The sequence below is a fragment of the Oncorhynchus keta genome, chromosome 2 (genome assembly GCF_023373465.1).
Source record: "Oncorhynchus keta strain PuntledgeMale-10-30-2019 chromosome 2, Oket_V2, whole genome shotgun sequence".
NCBI lineage: Eukaryota > Metazoa > Chordata > Actinopteri > Salmoniformes > Salmonidae > Oncorhynchus > Oncorhynchus keta.
In genome coordinates, this window is record NC_068422.1 from 29,606,995 (window position 1) to 29,626,395 (window position 19,401).

General features: G+C 41.4%; 1 protein-coding gene across 2 annotated transcripts in view; it reads right to left on the bottom strand.

The window, feature by feature from the left end:
* The window catches only part of LOC118398936 (hypoxia-inducible factor 1-alpha inhibitor-like), a 43,969-nt gene extending 31,608 nt beyond the window's left edge, over positions 1 to 12,361 (bottom strand). The window contains exons 1-2 of one of the 2 annotated variants that reach the window (XM_052474961.1): positions 11,764 to 12,361; positions 988 to 1,238 (exon numbers count right to left, since the gene is read on the bottom strand). In XM_052474961.1, the coding sequence (XP_052330921.1) occupies positions 988 to 1,238; positions 11,764 to 11,937 (425 nt within the window). In that variant the 5' untranslated portion in view covers positions 11,938 to 12,361. The remainder of the gene's footprint in view (positions 1 to 987; positions 1,239 to 11,763) is intronic. The other variant, XM_052474958.1, reaches the window with a different exon arrangement.
* Positions 12,362 to 19,401: the final 7,040 nt, after the last annotated feature.

The following is a 19,401-nucleotide window of genomic DNA, read 5'->3' on the forward strand; positions in this document are numbered from 1 at the left end:
GCTGTAAAGCCTATTGTAAATTGGACAATGCAGTTAGATGAACAAGACTAAGCTTTTAACCGATATAAGACACTTGTATGTAACTAAATGTTTAATATCCATAATTTGTATTATTATTTATTTATTCAATTGTCAGCAGCGGGACGCCTAGCCCTTAACTTACAGAAGGCAAATCATTTTTGCAAAATTAAATATAGAAGTTTATATTAGTAGGCAAGTGTCTCAACTTCAACAATAGTATTTTTTGTATTTCTAATACATTTAAGACTTTCTTGTAGATGTTTTCTAAGACCACTTTTCCATCTGTTGGAACAGAAATCAAAGCCTTTGCTTATTCCTAATTTAAGGATGGAAAGTTTGCATCAGGAGTCAAGTGTACTCAGGAGGATTACGTGCATCAGGAAATTAAAGCTTGTTTTGCCAATATAAACCTTCCTCTCGGCTCAGGAGAAAGCATTCCTTTCCAAACCACAAAAAAGGATTTAAATCAGAATCAAAAAACATTATTGCCATGCAACAAATGTCACAAGGAATCTTTGTACTGTTGTGGTTTTGTGCAAACTTAAATTTGACAGCAAACTTAATTTGACTGAATAAATCTACAGATATGTGGACACAAGCAGCAATCATTAGTTCTAAGGAAGGGGCTTAGCGCAGTAAGTGATATGAGTGAGTACGTGTGTCCCAGGCCAAGTAACTCAGTCAGATGAGTGGTACAAAGTGTTCCCAAGGTGCCGACGTAAAACGCTTAAGTCATTCAACAGAGCTATCCATTTCAGTTCCTGCATTATATTTCACTGGATACACACTTTACTTTCCACTGCTGAGCACTTACCAGCACACCAGCAATGTAAACACCTAGACTGGATAGCGTGTCATTTTTTATTCAGCATGGAGAAAATGTAGAATCTTTCTAATCAACTGTCCCTAAGGACCTAGCTCAAATGCAGCAGGACATATACCTACCCATTTAGACAAAAACATTACCTCTCGTCTCCTCCCTCTTCCTGCGTTTTCTCCATTTTCTCCACAAAATCAGAGAATTTCATGTCTATCCGTCTAGACTTGGGTAAAAAGTTCTCAAAGTTGGCCATTTTCTTCTCGTCATAGTAGAGGAATTTGTGGTTTTCTGCTATGTACACAGAGAAGTCCCCGCTCCCAATGTTCTCCTGCAGGTACGCGACATCCCACTTCAGAGCTGGATAAACTAGATTGGTGTCTGTTAAAACCAATGGTTCCTGGAAACAAAAAATGTAGGACATGTTAGATAAGATTAGAATAACAGAAATGGATGGAATTAAGCTTTATCACATTAACAAAAACAGCATACATGCAAAGACTGCATGTACTCTGATCTACCCATTACTTATAATATAGGACTGAAGCAAGTGAAAATTGCCTTTAATTCGATAAAATGCATTAAACCTTTTTGCATAATTTGTGAACACATACATGCATTACTAATAGTAATAGACCTACAGTGCATTTGGAAAGTATTCAGACCTAAACTTTTTACAAATTTTGTTAAGTTACAGGTTGTTTAAAACAATTTTTTTTATCTACACACAATACCCCATAATGCTAAATCAAAAACAGGTTTAAATTTGTTTGCAAATGTATAAATAAATAAAATAACTGACATGACATTTATATAAAGTATTCAGACCCTTTACTCAGTACTTTGTTGAAGCACCTTTGGCAGCGATTACAGGCTCAAGTCTTCTTGGGTATGATGCTACAAGCTTGGCACACCTGTATTTGGGGAATTTCTCCCATCCTCTCAAACTCTGTCAGGATGGATGGGGAGCATCGCTGCACAGCTATTTTTAGGTGTCTCCAGAGATGTTCGATCGGGTTTAAGTCCAGGCTCTGGCTGGGCCACTCGAAGACATTCAGAGACTTGTCTCAAAGCCAGTCCTGCGTTGTCTTGGCTGTGTGCTTAGGGTCGTTGTCCTGTTGGAAGGTGAACCTTCGCCCCAGTCTGAGGTCCTGAGCGCTCTAGAGCAGGTTTTCATCAAGGATCTCTCTGTACTTTGCTCGGTTCATCTTTGCCTCGATCCTGACTAGTCTCCCAGTCCCTGCCACACAATCTTGCTTTCATCAGAACAGATCATCTTGTTTCTCATGGTCTGAGAGTCCTTTAGGTGCCTTTTGCCAAACTCCAAGCAGGCTGTCATGTGCCTTTTACTGAGGAGTGGCTTCAGTCTGGCTACTACCATAAACGTCTGATTGGTGGAGTGCTATAGAGATGGGAGAACCTTCCAGAAGGACAAACATCTCCACAGAGGAAATCTGGAGCTCTGTCAGAGTGACCATCGGATTCTTGGTCACCTCCCTGACCAAGGCCCTTCTCCCCGATTGCTCAGTTGTGCCAGCTCTATGAAGAGTCTTGGTGGTTCCAAACTTCTTCCATTTAAGAATGATGGAGGCCGCCGTGTTCTTGGGGATCTTCAATGCTGCAAAGAAAATGTGGTACCCTTCCTCAGATCTGTGCCCTGACACAATAGCCCAAATCTGAATCATACAGCTGACAAAAACAGTTGCTTTTTCCAATATTGTTGTGATATGACATCATGGCATTTGAAGTTTGGACATTGTGCTTTACAAGCTATCAGACCCGACCTAAAACAACTCATTCACCTCCCAGCCATCATTGCTCCATTTCTGGTCAAGACTCAATTCCTCCTCCTCCCCCATCAGAGTTCACCACAGGTCATAAGTGGGACCACCATCCTTTTCGTACTTTCCCACTTTCCTCTCAAAAAGCTATATTTGGATCACAGAGGCAACTGGCTTCACACTGCTCATGTCAGCATGATTCTAATTAAAAAAAATAGCTGTATAAAGACCAAGGAATACCATATTCAGTTGACTCTATAGGCCATGGATGGGCACCTCCAGTCCTCTGGGGCCTGACTGGTGTCACACTTTTACCCCAGCGAACACATCTAACACCAATAATCAACTAATCATGATCTTCAGTTTAGAATGCAATTAGTTAAAATCAGCTGTGTTGATTACGGATGGGGGGGATCTGACACCACTCCGGCCTGAGTACCGGAGTTCCCCATCCCTGCTATTGGCTATACTGAAGATCTACCCAAGGTGCAACTTTAAGGCAAGGACATCTTTTAAAACTATTTTGATACTCACCTCATGTCCTGATAATATGAATGAGAACGTAGTCCATTTTGTTTTGAAATCAGTATTTGTCCATCTCTACCATTGTTCCAATTTTCAAGAAAAAGTGTAAGCCAGAGAGAGTCACAAGACTTCAACATTGGAATGTTGTACCGTGGCTGGCGAGGACACTCGGGTGAATAATAATAGGCACAACCTGAAGGAGCCTATTTTAGGATTTTTTAAACTTGAGATTCTCACCAAGACAGGCAGACAAACAGTACAGTAGGCTAGACTTTAGAGAATGAACGCAAATGTATGCAGCCATTGAATAATAAATAGGCCCAATACATTACCTTTGAAACTGGCCTCTTTGAATTGGCAGATCTGTATAACTGGGTTGGATGGATGGTTTTGATTGTCCAGCAATCTAATTGCAAGTCGTTCATATGCCAATAATAATAATAATATTCTGCTTAAAGAGACCCTGCACTGCTACCCTCTGCATTCATTATTCTTAGAGGTCAGAACAAGCAACTGGGACATCACCACTTTCGTAACCAGGGGAATTTCACATTTTTATTAAATGTATATATTTTTTTATTACAAATATTTACATTGACGGCCTATCCCAGCCAAACCAGGACGACGCTGGGCCAATTGTACACCGCCTTATGGGACTCCCAATGACAGACAGATTCGATTCAGCCTGAATTCGAACCAGGGACTGCAGTGCCTTAGACCGCTGCGCCACTCGGGAGCCCCGAAGGCATGAAGGCTACACCTACAGATGGAAACAGACCACAAATAAGTCCTTCTGGAAATGCACCGAATATTATGCTTTCGAATGCAGAGGTTTGTATAACGCTCAATGATGGGGTTATCTCCAAGTTACACTGGATACACTGTTCTTTCAGTGCCAGGAACATCATCTGGATGAGCTCCTGACATACAGTACCAGTCAAAAGTCTGGAAACACCGACTCATTGATGGTTTTTTACATTTATTTGTAGACATCAAAACTATGAAATAACACATGGAATCATGTAGTAACCAAAAGTGATAAACAAATCAATATATATTTTATATTCTTCAAAAACAGCCATCCTTTGCCTTGACAGCTTTGCACACTCTTGGCATCCTCTCAACCAGCTACACCTGGAATGTTCTTTGAGTTCACACACATGCTGAGCACTTGTTGGCTGCTTTTCCTTCACTCTGCAGTCTAACTCATCCCAAACCATCTCAATTGGGTTGAGGTCAGGTGACTGTGGAGGCCAGGTTATCTGATGCAGCACTCCATCACTCTCCTTGGTCAAATAGCCCTTACACAGCCTGGAGGTGTGTAAGCACAAACCAGATGGGATGGCTTATTGCTGCAGAATACTGTGGTAGCCATGCTGGTTAAGTGTGCCTTAATCTAAATACGTCACCAACAGTGTCAGCATCAAAGCACCTCCACACCCCCTCTTCCATGCTTCACGGTGGGAACCACACATTTGGAGATCATCCGTTCACCTACTCTGCGTCTCACAAGACACGGCGGTTGGAACCAAAAATCTCAAATTTGGACTCATCAGACCAGCTCGTGTTTCTTGGCCCACGCAAGTCACTTATTATTGATGTCCTTTAGAAGTGGTTCTTTGCAGCAATTCGACCATGAAGGCCTGATTTCATGCAGTTTCCTATGAACAGTTGATGTTGAGATGTGTCTGTTACTTGAACTCTGAAGCATTTATTTGGGCTGCAATTTCTGAGGCTGGTAACTCTGAAATTATCCTCACGATTCCATATGTTATTTCATAGTTTTGAAATAACACATTATACAATGCAGAAAATAGTCAAAATAAAGAAAAACTCTTGAATGAGTAGGTGTGTCCAAACTTTTGACTGGTACTGCACTTTCAGGCAACATGGGTTGGGAGAAGGATGGACGCAATGGAAGAAAGCCAATGTTTCCCCATAGGTACCGTATATCTTGTTTAACACAAATGACTATTCTTATTATTGATGACAGCATGCCCAAGGCCAATAACATGGTTGCTAATCTGCTTTATCTTTTTTTCCCCAAAATTATGGAACTGCTAAGATGCTGTCCTGCAAGACTTGGCGAAGACCAACAGAGTGGAGGACTGGCATGGAACATTTTTGGCAAATCTAGGCGCTACCCACCCTGACCATTTGGAAGTTCATCAAGGCATTGCAATGACAGCAGCAAAGAAGTGAAATGAGAATGGAGCAGCAACTTGCTGGCGTTTCTCCACCACAGCAAAGACCCCGCTACCGCAAGCAACAGAAGGATCTGAAGTCACTGGTTCAGGGGTACACCACAACTGAATGGCTGGAGTCTTAAAAGGCACTGCATGGTCAAGCTGACTTCTGCATTGGCTGTGCAGCATTTACGGGTATACAGCCTCTGTAGAAGTCAGAGCATTCATTGTCAAGGAAGTGAGTTTGTGTTTATACAGGCCTCACCTACCGTCAATCAATCATCTCAATGCAGCGCTATATGAAGCCCTCCGCATTGTTACAAGATTTGTTTGGTGTACAGCCCCCGGATGCATCAAATCATCCATACAGCACTTCTGACCACATTTTCAGATCAACTATAAATTGGCTTTGACCCTGCATACAATCTCAAGTTGCAGTTGTGAATAATCCAAAATCAATCTGAGAAAAGAGCACATAACCTACTTGAACACTTCAACCCTTTCAATGACTCAAATCCTTATTAAACCAGCACATTCTTGGAAAATGTGTTTCTGAACTTCTTTTTGTTTTCATGGCACTGCATTGTCATGTAGCCTACTCTGTATTTTTTGGTTAATTGAAAATAAATGTTTTAGGCAAACTTGTTTTTGCCCCATCATTTTTTTTGTATTCTGCTAAGCTTTTTTGTTGATAAAGAAAGGTTTTATAGCGAATGGTTGGTGTTAATGGATAGTGTAAAAACTAGATCAAATGAAAATATTATTTAAAACTAAAATACATTGTAGAAACTAGATATTGGTTGTTTTTAGCCGTCAGCCTTTATTTAATCATATGAACGAATGTACATACAAATTGTGTAGCCATACATATATTCTGCCCACATGAAAAAAATGTATATACACACAATTTGTAGCCATACATGATTTAATTAAAAGCAGTATACACATTTAATAACAGACTAATATACTTCATGAGGCAATAGTTAACATACACAACATTGTTTCACATTTTGATCAACTTACTCAAACAATCATGCAATAGGCTACACCTGGCTTCACAGCTTCCCCAGCACAGCTTCTTGGAGAAACTTGACTTATCGGATGGAGGAAAAGGTAGAGGAAGAAGTTTGCTTATGCTGCAGTGCTTGTGGTAAAATATGATGTGTTGTGGCAGTGCTTCACAGTAGAATAAAGTGGAGTAGAGTTCAGTACAGTCAGGCTGCAATTGAATGCGAGGTTGGGCTGGTACAGTACACAGTTCAGGGGTCGACATTAAAATGCTTGTCCGCCTGCACGGGGCACAAATTATTATTTATTTTTTAATTGTCAGACAAGTAGATCATAGATTTAAGTTATCCATTCGGACAAGTAAAATGAATAACACGTAAATCACAATATCAAACAATTCGGCTACTCCGATCAGAATTGCCTCAGAGTGTCCTCCGGATGCACATTTTTAGTCACCTTTTTGGTCTATGGTGTTGCAGAGTATTTTTTATTTTTGGACAAGTGGCTTGAGCTTTAAATGACAAGTAAAAAAAAAATCTGTCCTACTAGTCCAAAAGACAAGTAGCTAAAAAAGTTAATGTCAAGCCCTGCAGTAGACCACACTAAAATGTACTGAACTAAACCCTTACTTGTCTGTACTGAACTGTATTCTACACTATTGTTCTGTACTTTTTGCACTCTACTGAGTTCTACTGTGCTATAATTTGATGTCCAAACTTGTGAAACAGAAGTCTGTGATTGGTTCAGGCAAACCAAATTTGATTTTGTTTGACAGCGGAGATCATTAAAATAATTGGATCCAAGATGCCGTAGCAGTAGGACATGTGTCTTTGTCTTATCCCGTGTAAATAGCCGGTCTTCTCGTATATACAGTGCCTTGCGAAAGTATTCGGCCCCCTTGAACTTTGCGACCTTTTGCCACATTTCAGTCTTCAAACAAAGATATAAAACTGTATTTTTTTGTGAAGAATCAACAACAAGTGGGACACAATCATGAAGTGTAACGACATTTATTGGATATTTCAAACTTTTTTAACAAATCAAAAACTGAAAAATTGGGCGTGCAAAATTATTCAGCCCCCTTAAGTTAATACTTTGTAGCGCCACCTTTTGCTGCGATTACAGCTGTAAGTCGCTTGGGGTATGTCTCTATCAGTTTTGCACATCGAGAGACTGAAGTTTTTTCCCATTCCTCCTTGTAAAACAGCTCGAGCTCAGTGAGGTTGGATGGAGAGCATTTGTGAACAGCAGTTTTCAGTTCTTTCCACAGATTCTCGATTGGATTCAGGTCTGGACTTTGACTTGGCCATTCTAACACCTGGATATGTTTATTTTTGAACCATTCCATTGTAGATTTTGCTTTATGTTTTGGATCATTAACCTCGGCCCTGTAGCCCCCAGTTCCAGTCCTATTCCCCAGACGCTATAATTTGTTGACTTCTGTAACAGTAAAAGCCTTGGTTTCATGCATGTTCACTAGAGGTCAGCCGATTAATTAGGGCCGAACTCAAGTTTTCATAATCGGTAATTGGCATTGTTAGACGCCGATTATGGCCGATTATATTGCAATCCACGAGGAGACTGCGTGGCAGGCTGACCACCTGTTATGCGATTGCAGCAAGGAGCCAAGGTAAGTTGCTAACTAGCATTAAACTTATCTTATGAAAAAACAATCAAGCTAAACATAATCACTAGTTAACTACACATGGTTGATTATATTACAAGTTTAACAATCTTGTCCTGCGTTGCATATAATCAATGCGGTGCCTGTTAATTTATCATCGAATCACAACCTACTTTGCCAAACGGGTGATGATTTAACAAAAGCACATTCGCGAAAAAGCACAATCGTAGCACCAATGTACCTAACCATAAACATCAATGCCTTTCTTAAAATCAATACACAAGTTAATTTTTTTAACCTGCATATTTAGTTAAGAAATTCATGTTAGCAGGCAATATTAACTATGGAAATTGTGTCACTTCTCTTGCGTTCAGTGTAAGCATAGTCAGGGTATATGCAGCAGTTTGGGCCGCCTGGCTCGTTGCGAACCATTTCTTCCTAACAAAAACAGTAATTAATTAGACTTAGGGTTGCCACCCGTTTGATAAAATACGTAAAGGTTCTGTATTTCACTGAAAGAATAAACATTTTGTTTTCGAAATGATAGTTTTCCAGATTTAACAATATAATGACCTAAGGCTCGTATTTCTGTGTTTATTATATTATAATTAAGTCAATGGTTTGATAGAGCATTCTGACTCAGCGGTGTTAGGCAGCAGCAGGCAAGTAAGGATTAATACAAATAGCACTTTCCTGTGTTTGCCAGCAGCTCTTCGCAATGCTTGAAGCACAGCGCTGTTTATGACTTCAAGTCTATCAACTCCTGAGATTGGGCTGGCAATACTATAGTGCCTATAAGAACATCCAATAGTCAAAGTTATATGAAATCCAAATGGTGTAGACAGAAATAGTCCTTTAAATTCCTATAATAACTACAACCTAAAACTTATTAACTGGGAATATTGAAGACTCGTGTTAAAAGGAACCACCAGCTTTTCATATGTTCTCATGTTCTGAACAAGGAAGTTAAATGTTAGCTTTTTTACATGGCACATGATGTCCTCGCCGTGTCTGAATCCTGGCTTAGGAAGGCCAACACAAATTCTGAAATTTCATCCCCAACTACAACATTTTCCAACAAGATAGAACTGCCAAAGGGGGGAGTTGCAATCTACTGCAGAGATGGCATGACAGAACTCTGCAGGCTATCCAGGTCTGTGCCCAAACAGTTCAAGCTTATACTTTTAAAAATCCACCTTTCCAGAAATAAGTCTCACTGTTGCTGCTTGTTATAGACCCACCTCAGCCCCCAGCTGTGCCCTGGACACCATATGTGAATTAATTGCCCCCCCAGTTATCTTTAGAGCTTGTACAGTGGGGCAAAAAAGTATTTAGTCAGCCACCAATTGTGCAAGTTCTCCCACTTAAAAAGATGAGAGGCCTGTAATTTTCATCATAGGTACACTTCAACTATGACAAACAAAATGAGAAAAAAAATCCAGAAAATCACATTGTAGGATTTTTTATGAATTTATTTGTTCTGGTACACTAAAGTCCGTGGAGAATAAGAGCACATCCTCCCAGCTACCCACTGCACTGAGGCTAGGAAACACTGTCACCACTGATAAATCTACGATAATCAAATGTTTCTACAGCTGGCCATGCTTTCCACCTGGCTACCCCTACCCTGGTCAACAGCTCTGAACCCCCCACAGCAACTTGCCCAAGCCTCCCCATTTCTCCTTCACCCAAATCCAGATAGCTGATGTTCTGAAAGAGCTGCAAAATCTGGACCCCTACCCCTAAGCAAATTGGATGTAGTCTATCACAGATATTTCCGTTTTGTCACCAAATTCTCATATACTACCCACCACTGCGACATGTATGCTCTCGTTGGCTGGCCCTCGCTTCATATTCGTCGCCAAACCCACTGACTCCAGGTCATCTATAAAAGTATTTGCTAGGTAAAGCTAGGTATCTCAGCTCACTGGTCACCATAGCAGCAAACATCCATAGCACACGCTCCAGCAGGTATATTTCACTGGTCATCCCCAAAGCCAACTCCTCCTTTGGCCACCTTTCCTTCCAGTTCTCTGCTGCCAATGACTGGATCGAATTGCATTTTTTTCTCTCTGAAGCTGGATCTCATATCTCCCTCACTAACTTTAAATATCAGCTGTCAGAGCAGCTTGCACCTGTACACAACCCATCTATAAATAGCCCACCCAACTACCTCAACCCAATATTTTTTTTGCTCCTTTGCACCCCAGTATCTCTACTTGCACATTCATCTTCTGCACATTATCACTCCAGTGTTAAATTGCTAAATTGTAATTATTTTGCCACTGTGGCCTATGTATTGCCTTACCTCCCTAATCTTACTACATTTGCGCACACACTGTACATATATTTTTCTATTATATTATTTGACTGTACTTTTGTTTATCCCATGTGTAACTCTGTGTTGGTCTATGAGCTTGCGATTTTAAACAATCCATAGAAGAAGAAAAAAAGCAAATTATTCTCAAATCCTCTGTGGCTGTGATGATTTCTGGCAAAGTATTTGGAATGGTTTAATTACTTCTGTACAGACAGGCGTAATTATATAATATGCCATTTCTCTCCTGTTCTTTTGGTTTCTATATAAACTTTATTTTGTTGTCCAGAAGCCATGGGAACAATCCTAGTCATATTAGCAACCTATCCAGTTGTTGCATCTTTAGATTCCTCCTCTTTCTAAATTTAATCTCTGTCTCATATGGAACCGCTATCAGGTGTGCTGTTTAGAATGGTGTTCACACTAATTGCATTTTGACAAATGTTTGAAAATGATGTGTTATTGGCTGCTTCATTACATGAGTTGCATGTTCTGTTAAGATGCATTACCATAATCTAAATGTGATTTATGTCATTCTGATCACCATGGGTAGACGCCCAAATGGGTTACGCACCCAACGCATATGCTTCCGGTAAATTTCTCAAATGGCCGGTCAATTAAAATCTTACCGATCACGTTGTCAGCCGCCACATTTTCAGAACGGAAACCCTGATTCATATACATCCACGTTTCACCTAATCAACTGATCATCAAGCCCTGCCTTAATAAATCAGTACATGAACTGCACATTCTGTGTAGGACCCCAGGGCCAAGTTTGAAGAACACTGGACTTGTCCACTATTACCCAGACCAGGTGGGGGTCTCTCTTGCATTATATTTAATCCATGCAGCACAAACCTGGGTTAATAGAGGGGGGAAAGCGCTGTGACTGTCAACATATTGTAGCAAAGGGAGGGAACAGGAAGCAAACCCGGGTCTCCGGCGTGAAAGGTATAGCGCCAATAGGATTAACCCTATTAATTGTAACGTGGCTCATATAGTGAGGCTGGCTCCACTGCCCCCTCCAAACGGGAAGGACATTTTCCATGCTTCGACATTTCTTTTAAGCCCCTTCACACGTCCACCCATGCATTCAAATGACCTCACGGTACCATCCCACTTCGGACACCAGTGTAACTAACGGAGGGCGTGGGAAGCAAACTCAGGTCTCCAGCGTGAAAGGCTGACACCCTGCGCCAATAAGGTTAACCCATAATAGGGTCTTGTATAACATGGCTGATTTAGCGAGGATCGCTAAAATATGCTTAGCTAGTTAACGTTAGTTAGTTGGACTAGCTTGCCCAGCTGATTCAGTTGGGAGGACATTTGGGTACCTTACCACAACATACAGGATACAAATTGGAGGTTTTGACGAGCTAACCGTTGTCTCACTGAACACGAACTTAGGTTCCAGTTCGAGTTAGCTGTCAGACTCGAACAGGAAACTGACAGTGCATATGAATTATCATGACTTGTCACTTTACCTCGTTGTTTATGAGCATCTCCGCTCTAGGATCCGTGTGAGAGAGTCTGGGTATCGGTCTGGTCTGGAAAGGATACTTTCGAAGTTGATATTCGCTCCAGATAGGATTGTGGACCTTCGAGAATGCTGCGGCACCGCCTTCGCTCGCCTTCGGATCATTCTCGACTGTTGCCATGCCCGTGTACCGAACCCAAAATTACCCCTCGCCCACTATCAAAAGATGTTCCCTTAACTCGATATACGGGAACTATGCCGTATACTACGTGTGTGCTCAAAACATTGCTGTACAGAATTAGTCTGTTTCCTTTCTGATCGAAGAAACGCCGAGTCTACAAGTATCGTCAGCAACACTTAAAAAAAAGTACTTCCGGTTCACAGAATTTCGGAAATTAAAAAATAAAAGTCCCCCACGTAATAGTAGAAAAGTGTCAGACTATTTATTCATAATCAGATGCAATATTAGCATGTAAATCACGGTGGGGCAACCCTCCCACAACACAACACTAAACAATACATTGATTGCACTATAACAGTGACAAACAGTGCCCATAACCTATTAGTGCCTACATAAAGCTTTTCCAACAGCAGAGCTATACTTTCCACACCATAATAATAATAATAATAATAATAATAACACCATGGAGTGAATCCTTACCATCGCTACACCTGGCTATCAGTAGAGCCTTGTCTGGCAGCGAAACAGTTCATTAAATCCTCATTTACTGCCTTTTTAAAAACCACAGCTGATATTGATGACGAGCTTTAACAGATGTGGTTACTACTGACTCCTTGTGGATTTGTGAAAAGTTGATAAGAACCACATTCTCCTTCAATAATAACAAACTGAAAAATTAGTTTTGAGTTTTGAACCATTCACAAACATTATTACATTGATGTTCAGTAAATTCATAATGTTTATTCATATATCATTAACACTTAGCTCTAAGTATAAGCAAGTGCAAGCAAACGTGTAGTGACAATTCGTTCAGCACTTTCAAAGTGGACATCAACAGAAATTCAGATAGATGTTAGTTCAGATAAATTCAGCAAGAGGTTTTTGATACCTTAACTTTACTCTTCTTTAAGTCACCACAGAGAGAGAGAGAGAGAGAGAGAGAGAGAGAGACTTGGTTAGCCTACAATTTGAAGTATTTTATTAGCCTTAAGTGGCCAAAAAAGGAAGGATAATACAATCATGAGGATCCACTTTTATATACAATATACTGACACACAGGGCATTCGTTTCACCTTATTGCCACTAGCAATAGAATGTATAAATGTGTCACAGTCATACAGGTATGCCAGTCCATCATTGTTTTTATTGTGTCTTTGAAGCAGTTGGCTTCTTAATTAATCACCTGCTAGTAATGAGCAGCAGGTAGCTTGGCAGGTAGGAGTGTTGGGCCACTAACTGGAAGGTTGCTGGTTTGAATCCCACAGGTGACAAGGTAAAAATCTGTTGTTCTTCCCCTGGGTAAGGCAGTTAACCCACTGTTCCCCAGGTGCTGATGTCATTTCAGGCAGCCCCCTGCACCTCTCTGATTTAGAGGGGTTGGGTTAAATGTGGAAGATGCATTCAGTTGTACAACTGCCTAGGTATCTCCCTTTCCTTATTGGTATTTGGCACCTCCATTAACAAGATTGCATGAAAGTTGTGTATGGAATTGATAAGCAACAACACAAAAAGTATTAACTTGATTTGTGTCTTCAACTGATATTCCACACAAAAACAGCCAATTCATTTATTGGAATTAATATAACATGCAGAATTAAATGTGGGCATTACAAGAAAGACAGAGTAATAACCAGGAGGCTGTTTGACACAGCCCCCCTGAAAAACGTAACATATTGGGGTAAGGAGAACCCTGAAAAACATAACATATTGGGGTTAGTAGAACCCTAAAAAAAAACATATTGGGGCTTGTAGAACCATGAAAAACATAACATATTGGGTTTAGTAGAACCCTGAAAAACATAACATATTGGGGTTAGTAGAACCCTAAAAAAACTAAACATATTGGGGCTTGTAGAACCATGAAAAACATAACATATTGGGGCTAGTAGAACCCTGAAAAAACAGAACATATTGGGGTTAGTAGAACCCCAGCTGAGTATTTTCCACCCCAGTTTATTTGAGACAGGTAGTAAGGTTTTCTCTTTACCAGTTTGTGGTCTTAAAATGGCAAAACTATAAAATCACATGAATATTTATATTTTATTTTATTTAAACTTTATTTAACCAGGTAGGCTAGTTGAGAACAAGTTCTCATTTACAACTGTGACCTGGCCAAGATAAAGCATAGCAGTGTGAACAGACAGCAACACAGAGTTACACATGGAGTAAACAATAAACAAGTCAATAACACAGTAGAAAAAAAAGGAAAAAGAAAAAAAAGAGTCTATACATGTAGACATTGTGTACAAAAGGCTTGAGGAGGTAGGCGAATAATTACAATTTAGCAGATTAACACTGGAGTGATAAATTATCAGATGGTCATTTAAAAGAGCAGAAAAGTAAATAAATAAAAACAGTATGGGGATGAGTTAGGTAAATTGGGTGGGCTATTTACCGATGGACTGTGTAAAGCTGCAGCGATCGGTTAGCTGCTCAGATAGCAGATGTTTAAAGTTGGTGCGGGAGATAAAAGTCTCCAACTTCAACGATTTTTGCAATTCGTTCCAGTCATAGGTAGCAGAGAACTGGAAGGAAAGGCGGCCAAATGAGGTGTTGGCTTTAGGGATGATCAGTTAGATACACCTGCTGGAGCGCGTGCTACAGGTGGGTGTTGCCATCGTGACCAGTGAACTGAGATAAGGCAGAGCTTTACCTAGCATGGACTTGTAGATGACCTGGAGCCAGTGGGTCTGGCGACGAATATGTAGCGAGGGCCAGCTGACTAGAGCATACAGGTCGCAGTGGTGGGTGGTATAAGGTGCTTTAGTAACAAAACAGATGGCACTGTGATAAACTGCATCCAGTTTGCTGAGTAAAGTATCGGAAGCTATTTTGTAGATGACATCGCCGAAGTCGAAGATCGGTAGGATAGTCAGTTTTACTAGGGTAAGTTTGGCGGCGTGAGTGAAGGAGTCTTTGTTGCTAAATAGAAAGCCGATTCTAGATTTGATTTTGGATTGGAGATGTTTAATATGAGTCTGGAAGGAGAGTTTACAGTCTAGCCAGACATCTAGGTATTTATAGTTGTCCACATATTCTAGGTCGGAACCGTCCAGGGTGGTGATGCTAGTCGGGCGGGCGGGTGCGGGCAGCGAACGGTTGAAAAGCATGCATTTGGTTTTACTAGCGTTTAAGAGCATTTGGAGGCCACAGAAGGAGTGTTGTATGGCATTGAAGCTCGTTTGGAGGTTAGATAGCACAGTGTCCAAGGAAGGGCCAGAATTATACAGAATGGTGTCGTCTGCGTAGAGGTGGATCAGGGAATTGCCCGCAGCAAGAGCAACATCATTGATATATACAGAGAAAAGAGTTGGCCCGAGAATTGAACCCTGTGGCACCCCCATAGAGACTGCCAGAGGACCGGACAACATGCCCTCCGATTTGACACACTGAACTCTGTCTGCAAAGTAGTTGGTGAACCAGGCAAGGCAGTCATTAGAAAAACAGAGGCTACTGAGTCTGCCGATAAGAATATGGTGATTGACATAGTCGAAAGCCTTGGCCAGGTCGATGAAGACGGCTGCACAGTACTGTATTTTATCGATGGTGGTTATGATATCGTTTAGTACCTTGAGCGTGGCTGAGGTGCACCCGTGACCGACTCGGAAACCAGATTGCACAGCGGAGAAGGTACGGTGGGATTCGAGATGGTCAGTGATCTGTTTGTTGACTTGGCTTTCGAAGACCTTAGATAGGCAGGGCAGGATGGATATGGGTCTGTAAAAGTTTGGGTCCAGGGTGTCTCCCCCTTTGAAGAGGGGGATGACCGCGGCAGCTTTCCAGTCCTTGGGGATCTCAGACGATATGAAAGAGAGGTTGAACAGGCTGGTAATAGGGGTTGCGACAATGGCAGCGGATAGTTTCAGAAATAGAGGGTCCAGATTGTCAAGCCCAGCTGATTTGTACAGGTCCAGGTTTTGCAGCTCTTTCAGAACATCTGCTATCTGGATTTGGGTAAAGGAGAAGCTGGGGAGGCTTGGGCGAGTAGCTGCGGGGGGGGCGGAGCTGTTGGCCGAGGTTGGAGTAGCCAGGAGGAAGACATGGCCAGCCGTTGAGAAATGCTTGTTGAAGTTTTCGATTATCATGGATTTATCGGTGGTGATGGTGTTACCTAGCCTCAGTGCAGTGGGCAGCTGGGAGGAGGTGCTCTTGTTCTCCATGGACTTTACAGTGTCCCAGAACTTTTTGGAGTTAGAGCTACAGGATGCAAATGTCTGCTTGAAAAAGCTGGCCTTTGCTTTCTTTACTGACTGCGTGTATTGGTTCCTGACTTCCCTGAACAGTTGCATATCGCGGGGACTATTCGACTATTCGAATATGCTTTTGGCCACATATTTGCCACATATTTGGAGATGACAGTGACAACATAACATACTAAAAGTGTAGCTGTCCACGGTGCTGATATGTGTCTCATTGTTCAAATGTCAGCATAAAGCTTCCTATGACTTAGCTTTTTGTTCAAACTCACCGGTTTTATATTCTAAGGACTCAAGTGAGCAGACTGAACCCTGGCTTTATGGACACACAATTGATCACTTTTCCTTTACAGTGCTATTTATGTACCATGTAGTGTCCAGGCACTACATGTTTGACCAAAGTAAAAGTCCAGCAACACTTCCTATGACCTAGCTTCTTTTTCAAACTCCTCTAATTTGTATTTTAGGGACTCTAATGAGTAGACTGATCCTGGTTTAATGGACACACAGTCAATAGTTTTTCCTGTACCGTGCAATTCTTTGCAATTAAACAAAAATACAGTAAGACTTTACTTAAACATAACAATTGAATATGTTTTACCAGTAGGCTATTATTGTGATCTTGACATTTATCTACTTAAGCTCCAACCATTTCTCAATGTGCTCAACCTTATAATGGTATGTATCTTATGTAAAGTAGTGATTCTCTTTAGTTTAGATTTCCCCCAATGTAGTTATACATATTTTTGGCTTTACATCATTTTATGCACTATGCACTAAGCAAATGTGCAAAATAAGATTGGATTTCGTATAAACACAGTGGTTACCAGGGACCTTTATTTTGAAGGCAAAATTCCAAAACCGGAAGTCTTAATGTCGATAGGATCCAGCTAGTGTTGCTGCATAAAACCCAACGGGAAATACCAAGCTAAGTGTAGTACCTGGAATGTGAGGACCGCGACATCTAGCGTACTAAATGATGAACTCCTATTGAGCAACTTTGCACACATCCATCAGATGGCGTCAGAGTACTAAACTCAGCAACAACAAAAAACGTCCCTTTTTCAGGACCCTGTCTTTCAAAGATAATTCGTAAAAATCCAAATAACTTCACAGATCTTCATTGTAAAGGGTTTAAACACTGTTTCCCATGCTTATTCAATGAACCATAATGAACCATAAACAATTAATGAACATGCACCTGTGGAACGGTCGTTAAGACACTAAGAGCTTACAGACGATAGGCAATTAAGGTCACAGTTATGAAAACATAGGATACTAAAAGAGGCCTTTCTACTGACTCTGAAAAACACCCAAAGAAAGATGCCCAGGGTCCCTGCTAATCTGGGTGAACGTGCCTTAGGCATGCTGCAAGGAGGCATGAGGAGGGGAGACAGGACGGACAGCTGATCGTCCTCGCAGTGGCAGACCACATGTAACAACACCTGCACAGGGGTACATCCGAACATCACACCTGCGGTACAGGTACAGGATGGCAACAACAACTACCCGAGTTACACCAGGAATGCACAATCCCTCCATCAGTGCTCAGACTGTCCGCAATAGGCTGAGAGAGGCTGGACTGAGGGCTTGTAGGCCTGTTGTAAGGCAGGTCCTCACCAGACATCACTGGCAACAACGTCGCCTATGGGCACAAACCCACCATCGCTGGACCAGACAGGAATGGCAAAAAGTGCTCTTCACTGACGATTCGCGTTTATCGTTGAAGGAATGAGCGTAACACCGAGGCCTGTACTCTGGAGCGGGATCGATTTGGAGGTGAAGAGTCTGTCATGGTCTGGGGTGGTGTGTCACAGCATCATCGGCATGAGCTTGTTGTGATTGCAGGCAATCACATCCTCCTCCCTCATGTGGTACCCTTCCTGCAGGCTCGTCCTGACATGATCCTCCAGCATGACAATGCCACCAACCATACTGCTCGTTCTGTGTGGGATTTCCTGCATGACAGGAATGTCAGTGTTCTGCCATGGCCAGCGAAGAGCCCGGATCTCAATCCCATTGAGCACATCTGGGACCTGTTGGATCGGAAGGTGATATCTAGGGCCATTCCCCCCAGAAATGTCTGGGAACTTGCAGGTGCCTTGGTGGAAGAGTGGGGTAACATCTCACAGCAAGAACTGGCGAATCTGGTGCAGTCCATGAGGAGGTGATGCTCTGCAGTACTTAATGCAGCTGGTGGCCACACCAGATACTGACTGTTACTTTTGATTTTGATCCCCCCTTTGATCAGGGACACATTATTCAAATTTAGTTAGTCACATGTCTGTGGAACTTCTTCAGTTTATGTCTCAGTTGTTGAATCTTATGTTCATACAAATATTTACACATGTTAAGTGTGCTGAAAATAAATGCAGTTGACAGTGAGGGAACGTTTCTGTTTTTGCTGAGCGAATGAAAACTCTCTTTTTGATTCGAATGAAAACTCTCAGAAAAAAAATATATTGCTCAGGTTATTGACAGAGTCACAGTGGGTCCAAAAAATGGTGAATTAAATTCACTTGAAATCTTGAAATGAGAGACACCCATGAAATGATGTAGAAATAACATCAATTATGTATCCATGCCCATCTCTCTGTGTATGTGTGTGCAAGGTTGAACAGATCAACTATGTTTTTAAAAAATGCTATTTTTGTGTGTTGAAGGCAAACACTTGTAGCACACATCTTGATATAAGAGTAATCCAATATGTAATCCGATGTTGAATATAACTTTAATCTGATTAGACATTTTTCAATAGTGATCTTGTTTGATTACAGTTAGGCCTACTTCATTTTTGTAATTTTATTACATAACCATTGTTACATGTAATATGTTAGTACCCAAAACGGTGTGTCTGTGTGTCGTCTGTGCGTGTATGTGTGTGTGTCGGACAGTTTCTGTACCATTTGTACCAACCACTTTAAAGGCCCACTCTGTTATAGTTAGGGATTGGGGAGTTTAATAATTATTTTGCCATAAATAACATTTTATATTTTATACTGTAAATCTTGCAGTTATATAATCTCCTCCCCTCTCATCTCTTCTCCTCTCCTCTCATTTTCTCTCCTCTCCTCTCCTTTTCCTTCTCCTTCATTGTCCGTCTATCAGCATCATTCAAGCCCCGGGACTGATGACGGCCTCCTGGTGTGTTCCCATGCTCAGTGTTTCCTGCTCCGAGCAGGGAGCTGAGCTGATCCCTCTGATGCATATTCTCTTCCTATTCTCCCCACAGATCTCCACAGTAAATGGATTGACTGGCATCCCTGCT